This window comes from Eumetopias jubatus, unplaced genomic scaffold (assembly GCF_037043125.1).
Source record: "Eumetopias jubatus isolate StellerSeaLion01/CBP00866 unplaced genomic scaffold, mEumJub1_p1.0 scaffold_15, whole genome shotgun sequence".
NCBI lineage: Eukaryota > Metazoa > Chordata > Mammalia > Carnivora > Otariidae > Eumetopias > Eumetopias jubatus.
This window is the reverse complement of record NW_028274821.1, coordinates 74,429,944-74,451,039: the sequence shown is the minus strand read 5'-3', so window position 1 is coordinate 74,451,039 and position 21,096 is coordinate 74,429,944. Positions and strand designations below refer to the sequence as shown.

Sequence of the window (21,096 nt, the reverse complement as noted above, 5' to 3'; positions counted from 1 at the left end):
CTATTAATATGTTTTCTTTTTTTCTATGTGTAGTGTACGTAAGTAGGTATACCCCTTTAAGAGTTCAATATCTTGCTATGTATATATATTTTTAACAATGTATAATGTGTCTTTTTCCACCTCATGAAAAATTATTTGGAAACATTTTTGAAATTTGCATAGTATGAATGTTCCTTAATTTATTTAACCATTCCCTTACTTTTAGACATTTAGATTGCTCTCCATCTGAAATAAATGATACTATAGCAAGCATTGTTGTGTATAATTTTGGGTCCTTTTTTTCCCCCTGATCATCTTCTCGGGCTAAATTTCTAGAAGTGGAAGATTGGGTCAAAGAGTCCAAATATTTCTTGGTTCTGTAGACAGTTTGGCATACTGCTTTTCAGAGAGATTGTACTATTTCATATACATATCTGTTCTCTCACTATGCCTTTGCCAACATTTAGAATTACCTTTTTTTTTTTTTTTTTTAGTCTTATTTGTTTGGTAAAAAACGACATCTCGTTGCTTTAGGTAGCATTTATTTGATTGTAATAATGAAACCTTTCTTTTAAGAAAATGTGTAGCAAATTTGTAATGTAGACTATGTTAAAAAATTGATGGTAAAGTAAGTATTCACGAAGATGTGTTTGACTCTTTTGTCTAAGATTTGTGCTAAGATGATAGGACTGTCTGTAGGTGGTGGGCATGCGAATCTGGGAATGTAGCATGGTTTTATAAAGGGCCTTTTTTCTAGTTTACTGTCTTAGAAATGCCTTCTGAAATTGTTCTGGAAGCTCTCCTTTCTTTCGTGGGTTCCCAAACACTGAAACAATAAAATCCTTATAGTAATGCTAGCTAATGGTTGTTGTGTACTTACCATTATTTGCCAGGCACTGTGCCAAGGACTCTATTTGTATTTAGCGCAATCTTCATAACTACCCTAGGAAGCATGCAGAGTTTTTAATCTCCATTTTACAAAATACCTGTATGAAATAAGGTTCACAGAAGTTATTTGGCTGAGGCCACAAGTTAATAAGTGGCAGTGCCCAGATCTATACCCAGATGGTCTGACTCCAAAGCCTTACTCTTAGGCACTTTGATTCCTGGCAAGATTACTGACTTTGGAATGGTTTATTTCTAAACAATGTAATCAGTTTTGTTAGTGGATACCACTGTTTGGAAACATTAGCAATAATGGAGTGAATATTTACTGAGCTTACACTAAGTTTATGCTGCTTTGATTTCATCTCGCAGGTGTGCATTGCCAAGTGCAACAGCACCCCCTCCCTAGATGCAGTGCTCTCCCAGGACCTCACTGTAGCAGAAGGCCCTGCTGTAGAAGTTGGAGATTCTTTGGAAGTGGCCTATACCAGCTGGCTCTTTCAGAATCATGTGCTGGGCCAGGTAAGGGAATGTAGCCTACAAGTTCATTTGTAATTGAAATAGCACTAGGACTATTCATATGTAAGGTGTTATTACCATGAATTGCTGCTGTTGGCAAATAGAAATCTTTTAGGAACCCTGCTTTGGCTGCTTCTGGGGCGTAGTCATGAAATGCTAACAGGTTAAATCTGCTCAGTGCCACTTTGTCTCTTCTATTTAGAATGGAAACCAATTTCCTAAGTATCATTTTTGGTAATTGTTCATGTGTATGTCTTGTCTTCCTATATCAGTTTTAAACTTGAATTTATTCTTATGGGATTAGGTCTTAAAACTTCTTTTTAGAACTTCCTCATAGTTGTTTGTTTTTTGTATAATACTATAAATAGAGTGGACTTGTGTCTTAATATCCTTAAGTTCTCAAAGGTAGTATGATATAGAAAGAGCTTTAAAACAAATAATGCAACATATGTTAAGAAAAAAGAAGAAGAAGACAGCAGGAGGGGAAGAATGAAGGGGAGTAAGTCGGAGGGGGAGACGAACCATGAGAGACGATGGACTCTGAAAAACAAACTGAAGGTTCTAGAGGGGAGGAGGGTGGGGGGATGGGTTAGTCTGGTGATGGGTATTAAAGAGGGCACGTTCTGCGTGGAGCACTGGGTGTTATGCACAAACAATGAATCATGGAACACTACATCAAGAACTAATGATGTAATGTATGGTGATTAACATAACAATAAAAAATTAAAAAATAAATAAAATCCAGTAAACACAGGCCACAAAAAAAAAAAAAGAAAGAGCTTTAGACTATGATTCAAAAAAATATACATTCAAGTCCCAATTTAGCCTTGATGTGAGTGAACATTTCTCTTCAGGTATTTTAAGAACTAACCCCCCCCAGACCCCCCGCTGTATATTTGACATTCCTTATTCCAGGAATACTGTGCTAATCTGTACTGACTATTACATGATTACTCTTATTTTTGAAACTGGTTGACCTCATTTACTTTGATCAAATTGCAGGTTTTGGCCTCTACTGCTAACAAAGATAAGCTGCTTCGCCTGAAATTAGGATCAGGAAAAGTCATCAAGGTACTGGCTTGACTGTGTTCTTATATGGCTTTATCACTTGTGGTAGGCTTAGTTTATATTAAATTTGTAAAATATCTAACCTGGGTGTATTTTCTGAGTCTGGGAAAGCTTGGTTAAAAAGTAAGAGGAGAAAAATGTTTACATTATCTGGGAGATTACTTGGGAAATTTTTACCTATGAGAATATATTGAAGATGGTGACATTTGTTTAATCCTTACCCTTTTTTTTTCATCCTGTGACTCTGAGGAAATTATTAAAATTATTAAATCTTCCGTGTAGCCCAATAGGGGAAGAGATGAAACTGTTTCTTCTAGAATTGTATCATAATGGGTGATTCTTACCTGTCTGAGTTGCTTTGAATCAGCACTTCCCAGTCATTGTGGGAAGCAACTACCACACAGCAGGAGGAACCCTGGGATTGGAGTCTGGGACTTGGCTTCACGTTGTGAAGCTTTTCTTTACCAGCTGTGCAAGTGCTTTGTAGAATAAAGAGTATTTTACACACATTGGGTATCATCATGTCAGGACCTCTTGATGCTCTACGAAGCACTCATTGGCAAAAGTACTCATTGCCATTTTGCATGACAGAAAAGTTTTCTTCCTAGCTTTGTTTATGCCTTTGTTTATGTTTCCCAGAATCTTTTGGAGATTTCTTTCTGTAGATCATAGGAGTTAAGGCATGAACTTTAAAGCCACACAGATTGAGTGTTTCATCTTGGCTTCACAATTTACCAGTGATCTGATCTTGAGTTAGTTGCTTCTCCTCCCTCAGCCTCAGTTTTCTTACATGTAAAATGGAGATAATGCTCCTAATCTTATGAGGTTATTTTAGGGTTTAAACAATATAATGTAAGTAAAGCACTTACCAGAGTACTTAGAAAATGTGTTTAATGAATGGTAGCTTTTATTTCTCTTTTAATACCATTGTCCTATCCTCCAATTTCTCTCATCACCTAAGATAAGCATATTTCATCTAGCCCTGGATATGCTGGCTTTTACAAGGGAATAGAAGCAGTATTCTAGATATTCTTATAACCAAGAGGGAATTATAGTTGAATTTGATGTCTCTCAGGAGGTCCAAACCTGAAACTGTGGAAGAGAGGAGCTTAGTATCCAGGACTTCATTTTGTCTTATGAGGAGGCTTGTGTCCTGAGGAGCTTTTCCTCTTCTCTGATTCCTGAAGGCCTGGGAAGATGGGATGCTGGGCATGAGAAAAGGAGGGAAGCGGTTGCTTGTCATCCCTCCAGCCTGTGCTGCTGGCTCGGAAGGGGTAATAGGATGGACTCAGTCGCCGGACTCAATCCTGGTGTACGAGGTGGAGATTAGGCGGGTGAGTGGAATAGTGCTGTTTTGTGTTTGATGAGTCCTTTTTGCCATTAAGTAAAATGAATAAATATATATGTTTGAATAACAAATTCAAAGACTTTCTTTCTTTCTCTTTTTTTAAGTAAAAATGGTATAGTTGGAAAGGGCAACGGCTTTGGAATCTAAAGACCAAGGTTTATGTCCTTCCTGGCACCCTATTTAGAGTCTAGAAGAGGTGGTGACTGAACAAATGACTTTTCTACACTAACCTTTTTATTCTGTCTATAAAATAGTGATTCCTACTCAGGGCACTTGCCTTTGCCTTAGTAATTCCGTGGCTATAAACTTCTTGTATTGCTATGTTCATATAAGTATGCAAAGATATCTGTATGTACATAGAGATACATAGTTTCCTCCCTCTGCCACATTATTTGTAATAGTAAAAACTGGAAACAATTTAAATATCCATCATTAACTGGTTAAGTTAAGGTCTTTCACGGAGTAGGCTTTTATGCAGTTCTTTAAGAATATCCAAAATCTATTGTTAAGTGAAAAAAGGAAGTTGCAAATCAGTACATATAGTATGATCTCTTGTGTGTATACAAATACATGTAAACATATAAAAATACTTATATATAAATAAATAATTTACGCAGTCATACACATGTAAATGTTTGTGTATCCATACATATAGATACATATATGCACATATATTCATAGAAAATTGCTGAAAGTGTTAGAAGAAATGATTAAAAGTGTCTTTGGGGAATGGTAATGGAGTTAAGAAACTTTTTCCTTTTTATTTTTCTCCCCTTATTTTCCGTTAAAAAATGTTATCAAGGGATGCCTGGGTGGTTCAGTAGGTTAAGTAGCTGCCTTCAGCTCAGGTCATGATCTCAGGGTCCTGGGATCAGGTCCCGCATCGGGCTCCTCGCTCAGCGGGGAGCCTGCTTCTCCCTCTGCCTGCCACTCCCCCTGCTTGTGCGCGCGCGCTCTCTCTCTGACAAATAAATAATATCTTTAAAAAAATGTTATCAAGAGTATACACAATTTTCTACAATAAAATTTGTAACAAATTGTGGTTAAATAAATTAATGCTCCCCTCCAAAAAAAAAAAAGACCTTGTTTGCTTTACACTGTGTTTGTCAGGTCCAAATGTGATAGTGGTTGTGACTATAAACTACAAAATACAGTACAGAAAATAAATATGGTTATCTTTATTGTGGCAGTTATTTCTGCTGCAGCCAATGATCTGCTTTTTTTCTCAGTGGCTCTTTCCTAATTGAACGCCCTTATCTCTCCTGGGTCAATCCAACCCTCTTTTACTCATGGCTTTTAGCTGCCTCTTTCAGAGCTTTTAGATCTTATCTCAATTTTCCATTGAGTTTGAGGAAGTCATGAATGGTTTTAGATACAAACCAATTTGAATCGATCAAGACTGACATTTTGTAACCGTAAGGAAAAAATACATCATTGCTAATGGCAAGATTGCATTCCATTGTATATATGCACCACATTTTCTTTATCCATTCATCAGTCGATGGACACTTGGGCTGCTTCCATAGTTTGGCTATTGTTTAAGATTTTTTTTTTTATTTGAGAGAGAGAGTGCACATGAGAGGGAGAGCACAAGCTGGAGGGAAGGGCAGAGAGGGGGACAAGCAGACTCCCTGCCAAACATGGAGCCCCAAGTGGGGCTCTATTCCAGGACCCCGGGATCATGACCTGAGCCAAAGGCAGGTGCCTGCTTAACCAACTGAGCCACCCAGGCACCCCTTGGCTATTGTTAACAAATTGACACACTTATTAAATTGACCAGGCTGCTACAGAATGATAATACCCAGTGTGATGAGTGTCGAGAGAACATTACACACTACTTGTGGAGTATAGGGTAGTTCACCCTTTGTGGTGTGAAATTTAGTGGTATATACCAAATGTCTTAAAAGTGAACATACCTTTTCTCTCAACTATTTAATTTCTGGGAATTTATACTTTGGGAATGATTATGTGCAAGGATGTAGATAGAAAGTTATTCATTGAAGTATTGTTTGTGATGTGATAGGAAAATTAGGAATGAACTGTATATCTAACAACCAGGAATTGGTGAAATATATTTTGTAGCAGCATAGGTATTTAAGACTTCTGTTCCCAAAATCTTTTAGAGACTTTCCTGTAGATAATGGCAGGTATGGGCATGACCCTTGAAGTTAGACATAATGTTCAGTAGTTACAAATGATGTTGTAGATTAATAATTTAGTAACATGGAAATATGTTACTGAGTGAACGAAGCAGATCACAAAACAATATGGTCCCTTTTTAATAAAAAATACACAAACACACACAAAGACATAATATAAGTGTGAAATACTGCATCTCAAATTCTAGCAGTGTTATTTTGTCGTGGTTGGATTGTGGGTGATTAATTATTATTATTGGCTTATCCACATTTTCTAATTTGCTACAAGGGAACAGATAATGACTTGTGTAGTGAAGAATAGGTAAAAGAAAGGAGGGTGGAGAGGGCAGGGTTCCTTTTTTGTAGCCTGTTCCACCTGTGGTTGCTCGCTCCCTAGGTCAAGTTTGCCAGAGATTCTGGGTCTGACGGGCACAGCGTTAGTTCCCGGGATTCTGCGGCCCCTTCTCCCATACCAGGTGCTGACGGCCTCTCTGCTGACCCTGTTGTATCACCACCCACATCGGTGCCTTTCAAATCAGGGTAAGATCCTGGAGTTGTATCATGCTCTTTTATTGTCCATAAAAATCCTTAGAGGGATTCAGAAATTGGGATGGTTGCAAACTTAAATAATTTTAAATAATTGGAAAAAAAATGGGATGAGAGAAATGGGGAAAATACTAGCATCAAGATTTTTCTGACAAAGGATTAATATTCATAGTCTTTAAATGCACTAACTTGGATGTGTATGAATACCTGCTGAACTCTGGAAGAAAACTGGGTAAAAGGTATAAACATAAAATATATACCCAAGGGAAAAATGTAAATAAGAATTTGAATGGGAAATTATTCATTTTCACCAGCTTTCAGAGATTAATGCAAACTGAAGAATGGTTATGATTCTGTATCACAGCCATCGAATTGGCAAATGCTTTCAAAAACAATTTGTTTATCCAGCATAATCGGGACTTACGATTATAGATTTGGGATTTTTTTTTTAACCTCAGTATGTCTTACTTGATTTCAGGGAGCCGGCCCTTCGTATCAAATCTAACTCCCTCAGTGAACAGCTTACAGTAAATTCAGTGAGTATACAAGTCTGTCTCTCACCCCCAGTCTACTGAGAAGGTTTTGTGTGCCTTGGGGTAGGGTAGGTTAGAGCAAAAAAAAAAAAAAATCTACTTTATTAATTTCCCCTTACTGGAGAGTTAGTATAAATTAGCTTCTGCATGGGCTGATCTGGGCTCAAATCTTTATTCTTGTAAACTTGTGGCCTTGAGAAAATTATCTAACTTTTCTGTTCCTCCGCTTCTTCATGATTAGAATGGAAATAATTCTCACAGCACCTTTTGTAGGGTTCTTGTGATATGTTCACAAAGCACTAAGCTCAGAGCCTGCATAAAGTATGACTTCACTAAGCGTGAAGATTTTATACTCGAGGTATTTATGAGATTTAAATGAAATCATGTGTGTGAGGTTTTTAGTATCGTGTCTGGCTTATTGTAAGAGTTCAATTAACATTAGCTCTTGTTATTATAATAACTGTTAACACTACATACCTTCACACTTTCATTCTCTTAGATGAATTCTGCACTAATTCACCAACTAGTTGACCCTGAGTTGGTCTCTGGGCCTCTGTATTTCCCTAACTGTAAGACAGGAAGACTAGCATACAGTTGTAGTAAAATTTGGATTTGAAAGCCTTTGGGAGCATGTATGCTGTACTTTGCTGCTGCCCTGCCTGGTTCATGAAGGCATCTGAGTTTGCTGCATGAGCATGAGGCGAAAGCCCTGTGGCTTTCCACCTACCACTTTGGGAAACAGGATGATTGCTTGGAGTGAAATTGATTACTTTCTCTCCAGCCCTAGTTTACTTGTTTATATTCAGCCCAAAGCAGGAATTATTAAGCAAATAATTGATCTGGTATGTGTAAAAAGTGATCTCTGAAACCTGGAAGGTTAAGCCAAAGAATTAAGAAAATTAAAAAAACTATAATCTCAGATCTTTGAACAGTCACAAAATTTGTTTAGTATTGGTTCTATGATACTTTCTAGACAGAGCTACTTTTGTCACCCATTTCTAAGCTTGAGTAACTTCCAGTAGGCTAGTGGTCTCCAACCTTTTTTAAAATTTTTTTTCTTGTTACAGTTTTTTTTTTTTTTTTTAAGATTTTATTTATTTATTCATGAGAGACAGAGAGACAGAGAGAGAGAGAGAAGCAGAGGGAGAAGCAGGCTCCCAAGGAGCTGGGAGCCCAATGCGGGACTCGATCCCAGGACCCTTGGGATCATGACCTGAGCCGAAGGCAGACGCTTAACCATCTGAGCCACCCAGGCGCCCACAGTTTTTTTTTTTTTTTTTTTTTTTAATTGAAACAAAACTCACCATCTTTTTTTTTCTTTTTACATTTAAGTTTTTTTTTTGAATAGGTAATTGCATTCCTAAGGTTCAGTTATTAAAACAATATAACAGTATACATTGAAAAGACTTGCTCCCACCCTGACCCCTGGGTACTCCATCCCGTCTCACTCTCCTTTTAGGTAATTGCTTTTATTAGTTTCATATATATTCTTTCAGTGTTTTTTTTTTTAAAGATTTTATTTATTTATTAGAGAGAGAATGAGAGGTAGAGAGCATGAGAGAGAGGAAGGTCAGAGGGAGAAGCAGAAGACTCCCCACTGAGCAGGGAGCCCGATGCGGGACTCGATCCCGGGACTCCAGGATCATGACCTGAGCCAAAGGCAGTCGCTTAACCAACTGAGCCACCCAGGCGCCCTCTTTCAGTGTTACTGTATGCAGATGGAAGCAGATAGGAATGTATATTTTATTTCTCCCTCCTTTCACAAAATATAGCATAGTATATATATCACCTACCATGCCTTCTACATATTACAATATATGTAACAGTATCTTTCCATGTTAGTGTACAGAAAGCTTCCTCTTTCTTTTTTTTTCTGTAGATTGCAGTATGCCATTGTGGGGTATGGTTTATGTAACTAGTCCTCTTTTGATGAACCCAACTTTCATTCTTTTTTTTTCTTTTTTAAGATTTTATTTATTTGACAGAGAGAGAGACAGTGAGAGAGGGAACACAAGCAGGGGGAGTGGGAGAGGGAGAAGCGAAACAGGCTTCCCGCTGAGCAGGGAGCCCAATGTGGGGCTCGATCCCAGGACTCTGGGATCATGCCCTTAGCCGAAGGCAGACGCTTAACGACTGAGCCACCCAGGCGCCCCTGAACCCAACTTTCTTTGAGTATGTGCTTCCAATCAGTCAAGAAAAACTGAGCACACACTCCCAGTATCTATTATCTATTTATAAATTATATATATACTGTCCCTCCCTGTAAACAAGCTTAATGTCTTACGTTTACCACAGATTAGAGATAATTCAAAAATAGAGGTTATGATCATCTCTCTTTTTTTAAAGATTTATTTATTTAAGAGAGAGAGCACGTGTGCACGTGTGCATGCGCCTGTGAGGGTGTGGGGAGAGGCAGAGGGAGAGAATCTTCAAGCAGACTCCCTGCTAAGCACGGAGCCCAACATGGGGCTCCATCTCACAACCCATGAGATCAAGACCTGAGCGGAAATCAAGAGTCAGTCGCATAACTGACTGAGCCACCCAGGTGCCTCATTATCATCTCTTTTTATACCCAGTAGACTATCATGTACACTTTCAGGGGTATATACTCTCCACTCTGAAGGCTGCACTTTGGACCAGTTAATGGATACAGAGGCTTCTAGCACAGGGGCTATTGTGTAGTCAGTGCCAAGTCAGAGTTAAATGAACGTGAATTTGGAACAAAGAGCTCCTGTTTCCTTCTTTCCCCAAATTGCTTCTGAATATCTATCTGCTGAATTGTTCCCAGGGTTTTCAGAGGGTACTGTCATCTAAGATGCCTCCTTCCCTTGATCTGTACTTAGTTTTTCATCTGGAAAATGAGAAGAATTATGCCTGGTGGGGAGACTTGATTGAAATGGAATAATACATGTGGAACCACTTTGTCCATTCCAACATATAGGGAATTATTTTTACTGTTATATTAATTGTGACCCATGTATGCTTCTTGGCAAGAAATCTTTAATTCTCATTTTGTAGAAGAAATGGCTTCAAATAGATATAGCAGGGGGACTTGTTGAAGGGTTTGATGTAAGAGCCAAAGACATAGAGCTAAAGTAGTGAGCTTTGATTGTAGTGATTTTTGTGACTTTTCTCTTTTTAGAGTCCTGATACAGTCAAAGCCAAGTTGATCTCTCGGATGGCTAAAATGGGCCAGCCCATGCTGCCCATTCTTCCACCACAGTTGGATTCCAATGATTCAGAAATCGAGGTATGACCCCTGGGCTGTGTTAGAATGAATAGTGCAGACGTTTCTACATTGTGTTCTTTTGGTTAAGATTACTACTTTTTCTGCCTGTAACCCAGAATCATCATGTAGAAAGCTTATATTCAAAATGGTATAGGTTGGTATTGGTACATGTGTTTCCACGGTGATTAGCACTTCCCCTGAGAAATGGAAGCAATCCCACACATCTGCCACAAGAACGGGGAAGTTTTTTTTTTTTTTTTTAAAGATTTTATTTATTTATTTGAGAGAGAGAGGATGAGAGATAGAGAGCACGAGAGGGAAGAGGGTCAGAGGTAGAAGCAGACTCCCTGCTGAGCAGGGAGCCCGACGCGGGACTCGATCCCGGGACTCCAGGATCATGACCTGAGCCGAAGGCAGTCGCTTAACCAACTGAGCCACCCAGGCGCCCATGAACGGGGAAGTTTTAAGTAGTCCATATAGCCTTCTACTAGGTTCTCTACTGTCAGTAAAAATCACACTTGAGGCAGCATGGTGCCCAACCCATAAAAGATGCTCAGTTCATTTTGGTTGACTGAATGTTCAGATTCTTTTGGGAAACATTGGTCTTCCCACTGATGTTACCTGTCACTAAAGATTGCACTGTTGTGTCTCTTGGCTTTGTATATGGTGTGATTGTTTTGAAGTTCGAGAATTTTATTGCAGTGAAATCTATCAGTTTTTTCCCTTTGTTTTTTGCTTTTGACATTATGCTTAGAAAGCCTTCTCACTTTCAGGTATTATAAACATCACGTGTTTTCTAAAGATATTATTTCGTATTTAGATCTAAAATTTTAATCCATATGGAATTTGGTGTATGATACGAAGTAGCTCAGTTCTAACTTAGTTCTTTTCCCATTGGTTAGTTCCTTATTGAGTAAAATCATCCTCTCAGTTGAATTGAAACACTTAACAGAGATTAACAGAGACTGATTTTTAGGATTCTTTGACTTTGATGTAAAATAAAGCAAAGGTGATGCTCTTGAAAAAATTTTCTAGCATAGGCTTTATTTTTCGTAATTTTGTTTTATTTCTTCCTGGAAAAGCTGTAAGTAGATTTAATATTTTAAGGGTAGGATTTCTGGGGCCTCTTGTTATAGGATTGATTTTTAGCTGGTTCTGGAAATTAAATTTTAATAAGGTAATACTGTTAATAAAATTTGTAAGTGCTACTTATTCATTGTAGAATGATTTAAATTGCAAAGAAAGAAAAATATATTTAGCAAAAAGTGCATTTTTCTTTATATATTATTGCTTTGTAACCTGATTTTTCAACTTAGTATCATGAATATTTATGTTAATACCAATATGAATAACATAAATAATACAATTAACATAAGTAAATAAAGCAAAGCATTATTTCCTTTAAAGGCAACTCAGTGTTCAATTTAGAGCTGCAGCGATAAAAAACTGGCATGCTTTTCCAGAAGTGCATAATGCGTTTTGGAGAATATCGGGGGCAAGGGGAAGTTCTAAAGTAAAAGAATGTCAAAGAGATTTCCGCCTTTGAACTGTAGGATAGCAAGTAAACTGTATGTTGTGCCCCAAGTTTTTCTTTTCCTTGTATGAATTGGGAAGATGTTTAGTAACTTTGTTTAGAATTATAGTAGAGACCAACATTGCTTTGACTTTTATGAAAAGAAAGAATGGGGAAAAACACTCTAAAACTGCATTATCCAAAAAACATGGTAATGAGGCGCAGTGAATCTTGCTCTGTCTCATTTTCAGTGAGTACCTTGAGGTGTGTGGAGATGATTTGGCAGAAGAGAAGAGGCTGCACTATTGCTTGGGTTTCCTTGCAAGAGACCCCCGCTTCTCTGGGAACAGACTAGGTCAGGTTTAAGGTAGCTGCTGGTTTGGAAAATGATACATTCTGGAGAGCAGTCACTTTAGCTGCTTCAGTCAATAAAACATCAACAACTTGGAACGTTCAAGGAAATTACATATACTTAATTATTTGATATGATTTACAGGGAGAAGGGATCTCCCCACAGCCCACACCCTAAACTCTTGCCTTTCCTTTCTCTTCTTTGCCTAAAAACACTGACTGTAAGCAGGTTTAGGGTGGACAGTCAGCCTCGGTCTCCAGCTAAGGACCCACATACATAGTCACCAAAATGCCCTTTCCTGTTTCAGGATGTGAACGCTCTGCGCGGAGCTGCACAGCCTGCGGCAGCTCCGTCCCTGCAGCCCTCTCTTCAGCCAGCGCATCCAGCGCTTCCGCAGATGGCCGCACAAGGTAAGGGGCCTCTCCAGCTCTGCAGATTACCAGAGTTATCATCCGGGTTCCTTAAGTTATCGGGCTGCAGTGTATTAGTACTGAGACTGGACTAGAGTGTAAAACTTGTCAGTTTGTCCCTGGGTAGGGCATTTTCCACCCTGGAGATGGATTTGGTCTGTGTGCTTTGTCTCCTGCCATGTGGCATTGCCATGTTCAGAAGCATGCTCTCAGCTAATGAGACACTTCCCTGTGTGCAATTGTGCACTTGTCAGCGGATGGGACCGTAGGTCTGAATCCCATGTGCCCGAGAACCCCAGGTTCCTTCTACTAGTCTGCTCCTGAGACTCCAGTAGAGTTGGTTTCGGGAGAGCAGGTGAGGAGAGTGGTCAGGTCTGAAGCATGTTGCAATATGTAAGATTCTAGTCCAGACTTTTACCAAGAAACCAGAGTGGATGACAGTGAAAACTTCTTGCTTTATTGTAGCACCTCAGCCATCTGTTTCTGGCCTCCAAGCGCCCTCTCCTGCCTTAATGCAAGTTGCCTCTCTCGACTCGCACTCCGCTGTGTCTGGAAATGCCCAGTCCTTTCAGGTAATGACGTTTTTAAACCATATCAGTCATAGGCGGTAATTTATTAGGTTCTTGTCAGTCTCTCTCCTCCCTCCTGCACACTTTGTGCAGTAGCAGTTCCCCACATCAGAATTTGTCATTTTCCCCCTTCCTGAACCACCACCACCATCTCATCTTTAAACCAGACCGAGGATTACCTCCTTTACAGGTTGTTGTAAAGCCGAAAGGTAAGAACAGGCAGAGCGCCAGGTACAAGGCCTGGCACATAGTAAAGGCCCAGTCAGTGTTTGTTTCCTTTCCTTTGCACACAGGTCGCCTGCAGGGGGTAAATGCAAGTCCTCTGTTCTTGTCCACTAGCTCGATAGGCTAAGGTTCTGCTCTGTACGTAGCAGAATGCTTGTAGCTTGAGGGTATATGGAAACAAGGCCTGGCACATAGTAAAGGCCCAGTCAGTGTTTGTTTCCTTTCCTTTGCACACAGGTCGCCTGCAGGGGGTAAATGCAAGTCCTCTGTTCTTGTCCACTAGCTCGATAGGCTAAGGTTCTGCTCTGTACGTAGCAGAATGCTTGTAGCTTGAGGGTATATGGAAAATACAGCCAACTCTGCTTCTAGTTATCCTCCAAAAAGAAAGTAGGTTTTTTCTGTTTTCACAGAAGGTAGTGGCAGCAACCTGCCTCTGCTGTTTGCCGGGGTAGTGGGCTCTTTCTTCTGTCCGACACACTGGGTGCATGAACATACTCCCAGTGATAGGAGGGCTTCACTTCCTTGGTGATTCTTAATGGAAGGGTGGCAGTGATGGTGAGCGGGCTGTGCCCCATTGGGACAGGGTGTATTCGAATTTAAAAAAGTCCCACCTTGCCCTCTCCTTACTCCCTAGTGGACAATTCTATCTTATAGACTAAGCTGTGTTTTTTTTTTAATAATGGATGGGTAGTTTATCTGTCCCTGGAAATGAACTGGATTTCCTTAACTCAAGGAAGAACAACAATCATCATTTAAAAGAAAGCTGCTGTTTATTGAGCATTTACTGTCTGCTGTGCACTTAATTTACCAGCTGTGAGGAACTTTACCTATATATCACTTCATCTAGTCCACACAACAGCCGTGAGTGGTGTTACTCTTTTCATCTTATAGTTGAGGTGACCAAGATTCAGGGGAAAATGAGAGCTCTTGATCACAAGAGCATCAGAATCTTGCAGGGGAGAGATATCCTTTGGAGACTCATGGATTTACTTTGGGATCTCAATGAACACCTGTCCTTTGATCCCAATGGAAACTCAGCCGAGTGTCTTTATTTATTTATTTTTAAAGATTTTATGTATGTATTTTTGCATGCATGCATACACGAGAGAGAGAGAGAGAGAGCGCGTGTGCGCGCTCGTGTGCACACTTGTGGGCGGTGGGGGGGCAGGGGCAGAGGGAGAAGCAGACTTCCCACTGAGCAGAGAGCCTGTATCAGGACTCCGTCCCAGGACCCTGGGATCATGACCTGATCCAAAGGCAGACACTTAACTGACTGAGCCACCCAGGCGCCCTCAGCTGAGTCTCTTTAGATTTACAATTTCTTAGACCATCAGTAGGCCTAACAGCTGGAAACTGAATTCCTACTTAATTAAATCATAGTGGCAGAGGACTGGGGAGCAACCTGAGACAGCCTTCCCTCACTTTCTGGGTAGGACTTCAGTGATCGGGCACCTGTGTCTCTGGATGACACAGAATTCTGCTGCAGTGCCTACCCCGTACCAAATAGATCTCATCTGTCTCCAGCTTTTTTTTTTTTCCTTTAAATTTTTTTATTGTTATGTTATCATCTGTCTCCAGCTTTAATAAATTTGCATCTCCTTCCAGCTTAATCTCTTTATTCCATCAAAGACAGATTAAGCAGAAAAGAGAGCCGTGAATATAACTTGGCATTTTCTCAGCCCTATGCAGGTATGCAAGCCTACGCTTATCCTCACACATCAGCCGTCACCTCCCAGCTGCAGCCTGCCCGGCCCCTGTACCCCGCTCCGCTCTCTCAGTCTCCCCATTTTCAAGGTAGGCCGTGGGCCCTCAGTGTCTCGTCTTCCACTCTTGCTCTGCTCTCCTTCCTCCCACCCCCTTTCCATTTTCACTCCAACAGATCTCTGCTTTTTTTTTTTAACAGCTTTGTTGAGGTGAAATTTATGTATCATATAGTTCATTCACTTTAAGTGTGTAATTTAAGGATTTTTTCAGTAAGTTTACAAAATTGTGCAACCTTCACCGCAATCCAATTTTAGAATGTTTACATCTTCCCCCAAAACCACTTCATGCCTACTTTCTGTTTTGTTTCTTGCATTTTCTCCTGTCAGCCCTTTTCCATTGCTCTGTCAGTGTGGCTCTGTAGCGTTTCTAGAAAACAATGAGAGTGAAATGTTGGGGGAAATTGGGAGAACGCATGGTAACTGGGTGTTCAGTATAAGTTACTGTTCTCCATCATTAACACCCCCCACCCCTAGGAAACTGTTGTTAACAGTTACTTGGGTAACTTTTCAGATATCTTTCATGCATGTACCAGTGCATAAAAAGCACATTGATATAAAAAACGAAACAAATTGTAATTTTATATTAAAAAACAAAACAAAATAAAATGTAAATAGCTGGCATGCTATTCTACCTTCTTATTCTGCAGCTTATCTTTGGCATTAGGATAGTGGTAGGAAGGACCCAGTATATCCTACAGCATAATTTATGGTCCCGGGTTGGTAAGGGTTTCATGGTTGCTACCTTTGTCTGGAAACCCTGCCACTTGTCTATCTGGGAAACCATCAAATTTATCATCTCTGTGAAGCCTTCCCTAATTGTGACTGTCACTTCTTCCTCTCCTCCCACAGACATAACTGTGTATATGTGTCACCAAAGAGTTAATCTTGCTTTTCTTTGTGGTCCTTTTGTACTTTGTACATGGTCCATTTTTTGCACTTAAACACTCTGTCGTAATGATCTGTTTACATGTGAGTCTCCCCACCAGACTGTGAGCTCACCAAGGGCGGGAACCGGGTTTCATTTGTTCTGAATCCCTGGTGCCTGGTACAATACCTGGCATGCAGTTGGATGAGTGGAGAAGCAATCTGAGCTGTTAGTGCTATGGCGGACCAAAATGGGCATTCTTGTGCTCTGGACCAGACCATACCCCTTGATGCATTTTGCAGGAGCAGAGCTTACTTACTGTTAGCTTTGGCACCCTTTTGCCTCTATGTCCTCTATGTCTTCTCCAGACAGTGTGAATCACCTACAGCATTTCCTACTATTTTGGGATGTTCCTCCGCTCTAGTTTCATAAGGTTCTTTTCGGCTTATGTCTGTTTAGGATCCAGTGACATGGCTTCATTTCTCATGACTGAAGCCCGGCAACATAACACTGAAATTCGAATGGCTGTCAGCAAAGTGGCTGATAAAATGGATCATCTAATGACGAAGGTGAGTGAGTCAGGGTTGGGGCTGTGTTGAAAGTGGGGGAGTGAACGGGGTACAAGCAGGGAGCAACCAGGGCTATAGGTAAACTCTTCCTTGGTTTCCTGTATTCCTAGTAGTTAGTAGTTATTTCCCTAGAAGGTTAGTTTTTAGTTTGGAATCCAGTTGGCAGAAGAAAATTCTAGCTTATGTTAGAGATTGTCTCAGAAAATTGTTAGGCCCGTCCAAAAAGTGGTCAGATCTTGGGTAAATTATATTTCTCCATTTAAAAATTTCTCTCAAAGTCTTTCTGTCCCCACATTTGTAGGTTGAAGAGTTACAGAAGCACAGTGCTGGCAATTCCCTGCTGCCTCCCAGCATGGCGCTTACAATGGAGACAAGCATGATTATGAGCAACATCCAACGTATTATTCAGGTGAGGGGCATCGAGAAGAGAACACAGCCTGGAGGTCTTGCCTCCTTCTCCAGAATGTGCTACTTTCTAAAACCTCTGCTGCACAGAGAGCATGTGATCAGTGCTACACTGAGTTGGGAAATTCTGGAAAATCTATTACGGCCTAATTTGGTCCAAGTGACTTATCAGTATAGAGTCACAAGGAAACATTTCTTTTGGACCATATTTTAGAATTTTGCCTCATTTAATGGCCATTTTTTTTTTTTAAGATTTATTTATTTATTTGAGAGAGCAAGAATGAGAGAAAGAGAGTACATGAGAGGGGGGAGGGTTAGAGGGAGAAGCAGGCTCCTTGCCGAGCAGGGAGCCCGATGCGGGACTCGATCCCGGGACTCCAGGATCATGACCTGGCCATTTCTGTGTTTAATCTATTGGGCATAGTGATTTGTATCCATCAGGTATGATTTGATGTTTTAAATATTATATCGATGTGGACATAAATTCTGGTTTTTTATCTCAAAATTTGTAACAGTATCACCTATCAGTTCAAGTTGATTCCTTTATATCTGGCACTTTTCTTCTAAAAACTTAAGTTATACATTGTATATTTTGAATTTAGGAAAACGAAAGATTGAAGCAAGAGATCCTTGAAAAGAGCAGTCGGATAGAAGAACAGAATGACAAGATTAGTGAACTAATTGAACGAAATCAGAGGTAATGACAGGTATGGGGCACTGGCTAGGATGGACAAAGGGTTTCATTTGTAAATGCCCAAGTTAGATAAACATGTTTTTTTAGGGTAGTTTATGCGTACTGCTGCTATTTCTGTTTCCTGCCTGTCATGTGAATTATTGTTTGTTTTCTGAGAGGCATTCCGATAGAAAGAGCGCAGTAGGCTGTGATGTCAGGCAGACCTATGTTTGAATCCCAGCTCTGCTCCTCTTTTGTTGTGTGGCTGTGGGTATTTACTCCTCCTGGCCCTCCTTTCTTCATCTGCAAAAGTGGCGTTAATACTTAGAACACTCTTAGAAAATACTGTCAACTCTTCTGTCTACTATGTGGGCTATTTCATCAACCAGAACTTCAGTGATTTCCATATAAAACCCAAACGTTGTGTAATTTTTCTAGATCCTTCTAAAGATTTTGGCCGGGGGGAGGGGGCATTGTGTGGTCAGGGTAACGTGTTATAGCAAATAGCATTTCACTTAGCAAATCATTCTTCCATGGTTCTCTCTTCTAGTGTCTCTTGTCTCCCACACGGTGGGGGGGGGGGGGGTTGGTGGGGGAGCTGGGGGGAGAAGTGCTTTCTTTTCTTCTCCCCTCTCCTCTTTCATCCTTTATTCCCCCTCACAACACATGCTTCCAGTTCCTTTTTTTCTTCATTATGTAAAGCAATTCACTTCTGGCCCCGGTTCCTACCTCCAAACTTGATTACTGCAGATCTAAGGAAAACAAAATGCTTTCAGATTATTTTTTCGAAGGTATAGAGCAATGTTGTGAGGACTGAATGTGCGTTGGTTGTGTCTGGTATACATTTGGTGCTTGATAAATGTCTTTTCCCCTATTTCACAGGTATGTTGAGCAGAGTAACCTGATGATGGAGAAGAGGAATAACTCACTTCAAACAGCCACAGAAAACACACAGGCAAGAGTATTGCATGCTGAACAAGAGAAGGTAAAGTAACTAGGGAGAGAAAAGCCCATTAGGATGTGTAGAGCTAAGGAGTGCTTCTGTGTACGTACTTATCAATCTGCTTTTCAGCAAAAACTTTTGCCATCATTGGGAACAGAACTAGAAAGCTTCTAACAGATTTTATTATATCCACCATCCAGACTTCTGTGTTTTTTTTTTTTTAATAAAGATTTTATTTACTTGCCAGAGAGAGAGAGAGAGAGAGAGAGCATGAGAGTACAAGCAGGGGGAGTGGAAGGCAGAGGGAGAAGCAGGCTCCCTGCTGATCAGGGAACCCGATGCGGGACTCGATCCCAGGCCCCTGGTATCATGACCTGAGCTGAAGGCAGACGCTTAACCAACTGAGCCACCCAGGCATCCCTACCCTTCTATTTTAAAGTACTCTTTGCAATGAGTTGACTCAAAAACTATCACCGATCTTAGTAATTTGGTTAAGGTGAGGATTACATTGTTTATTAGCAAATGAAATTTATTCTCTTGACCCAATCAACAGAAAATTCCTCTTATGCCATATAACAAACACTTTAGTGAAATTTAAGATTGTCTAGCGTAGTCCTCCATCTGCATCTGCCAGAGCATTTTAGAGTACTGCTGTCTGGCTTCGGTCCGTTCAGAATGAGGCATTTCTACCAGTTCCTGTGAGTAGCTGTAAGGAAGACCCTAGTGGGTCTTGGGCTGGGCTAGGCTGATGCTGATGCTCACTCCTCCCATTGCTGCCCCAGTGACACCGTTTATCTGGAGTGGAGTCCTTCTGGTTTGGGCTACTGCTCCTTAGCTGGAGATCTTGGCCCAGCCATCTGCTGTTATCTCACAGGTTTTAAGAAATAGTTTATATTTTGTATTTGGATTTTTCCTGAACATTGGAAGGTGAGTGGAATGCACTTTATAACCCATGGAGTTTACTCCCTTTCTCACAGGCCAGTAATGCTGAGGATTCCTTACTTAGGTCTCATGCTATTATTATTGTCTGTGTTCTCTTAGTCATAGTGTCCCAGGAGGAAAGAGCTCCGACCCCTTATCCTCCGATGAGCAGTGCCTTGCCCTGCATAGCCCCGACCCAACATGACCCCGATCCTTTCTCACTGCTACTTTCTACCATCCCTCGTTTGTTGAGGCTGACCCCTCCGGCCTGGATCAAGGTCAGCAGCCTGGGACGCTGCCGTCACTGAACAGCACTGGAGTCACTTCACTCTCCATTAACCATATTTTTTACTATTTCTCCTTCCTCTACTTTTATTTTCTCACTCTCATTTACTTTTTTTTTTTTTTTTAATCCTTAGGCCTGGCAGGGACACCCAAATACATTGTTTGGTTGAGCTGTTAGACCAGTTATTCGGGTCTAGCATGATTACTAGACCTTGTTCTAGATCAGTGGTTCCCACACACTAGTCTGGCTGCCTCAAGATCACTTGATGTGCCTTATTAAAAAATACATATTCTTAAACTTCACCTTGAGATTCTAATTCAGCATCATGTAGCCAAGGGCTGAATCTGAACTTTTCAAAAGCTCCTTTAGATTCTGACGCACAGCCGGCTAGGAGTCATTGCTCTTTATTAGTGGTTTCTTTTGCCTCAATCCTGTGGATGTGGCAGCTGGGTGCCTTTGTTTTTAGGAACTTCCCCATGTGATTCTCGTGTTGAGCATCAGTGGGGGGAGTGTGTGTGTGTGTGCCACTAAAATTTTATTTACAAAAACAGGCAGCAGGCCAATTTGGCCTGTGGGTCAAAGTTTGCCAACCACATGAGTTAGCTTATTAGTCCACCCACATGATTTTTTTTTTTTTTAAGATTTTTTATTTATTTTAGAGCGCATGTGCGAGCTGGGGAAAGGACAGAAGGAGAAGGAGAGACTCTCAAGCAGACTCCGCGCTGAGTGCAGAGCCTAGCTCGGGGCTGGACCTCATGACCCTGAGACTATGACTACTGAGCCGAAATCAGGAGTCAGACGCTCAACCGAGTCACCCAGGAGCCCCATACTGATAAACAAAAATGGTTGGCACCATGCCTGGCACCTGGTAGATGCTCTGTGACAGCAGAACGTGCAGTAATGACAACAACAGTGAGAACAGCTCTGATCTCTTCAGTCCCCACCAGGTTCTAGGCACCATGCTTCCCACATATCTGTCTGAGAGCATCTTCTGGGCTGAGTAGCGCTGTGCTTGATGAGTTGGGTACCAGGTATCACACACCTCGCTTGGCTGCTTTGATTTCAGTGAAACTTTTCAAGGCTTGACCCTTCCTGCTTTCCTTTCGCTCCGCTTCTTTCTTACTTGATAGTCGTCCCTATGAGGGCTGTCCTCCTAAAGGGAGATCATCAAGGTCTTTTGATCCCTGGAGGCAGCTCTCTGCCTTCAAACGCAGCTCAGAGAGTTTTGGCTGAGAGCTCAGTGGACATTTGGTGAGTGGAATTCGTTATTTTTCTCTCTGACGGGGTTAGTATTTCCACATAAAACCCTGGACTGACAGAAGAGCTGTTGGAGGTCACCTGGGTTGACCTTCCTGTT

General features: G+C 40.8%; 1 protein-coding gene across 2 annotated transcripts in view; it reads left to right on the top strand.

Moving 5' to 3' along the window:
- FKBP15 (FKBP prolyl isomerase family member 15) overlaps positions 1–21,096 on the top strand; it is a 66,863-nt gene that overhangs the window by 22,360 nt on the left and 23,407 nt on the right. For both annotated transcript variants that reach the window (XR_003610045.2, XM_028107695.2), the window contains exons 7-19: positions 1,237–1,386; positions 2,386–2,454; positions 3,639–3,785; positions 6,335–6,477; positions 6,962–7,019; positions 10,159–10,266; positions 12,418–12,520; positions 12,986–13,092; positions 14,994–15,108; positions 16,402–16,511; positions 16,813–16,920; positions 17,519–17,613; positions 18,472–18,574. Coding sequence is in view for 1 of the 2 variants with exons in the window: in XM_028107695.2 (XP_027963496.2) it covers positions 1,237–1,386; positions 2,386–2,454; positions 3,639–3,785; positions 6,335–6,477; positions 6,962–7,019; positions 10,159–10,266; positions 12,418–12,520; positions 12,986–13,092; positions 14,994–15,108; positions 16,402–16,511; positions 16,813–16,920; positions 17,519–17,613; positions 18,472–18,574 (1,416 nt within the window). In the remaining variant the exon portion in view is untranslated. The remainder of the gene's footprint in view (positions 1–1,236; positions 1,387–2,385; positions 2,455–3,638; positions 3,786–6,334; positions 6,478–6,961; positions 7,020–10,158; positions 10,267–12,417; positions 12,521–12,985; positions 13,093–14,993; positions 15,109–16,401; positions 16,512–16,812; positions 16,921–17,518; positions 17,614–18,471; positions 18,575–21,096) is intronic.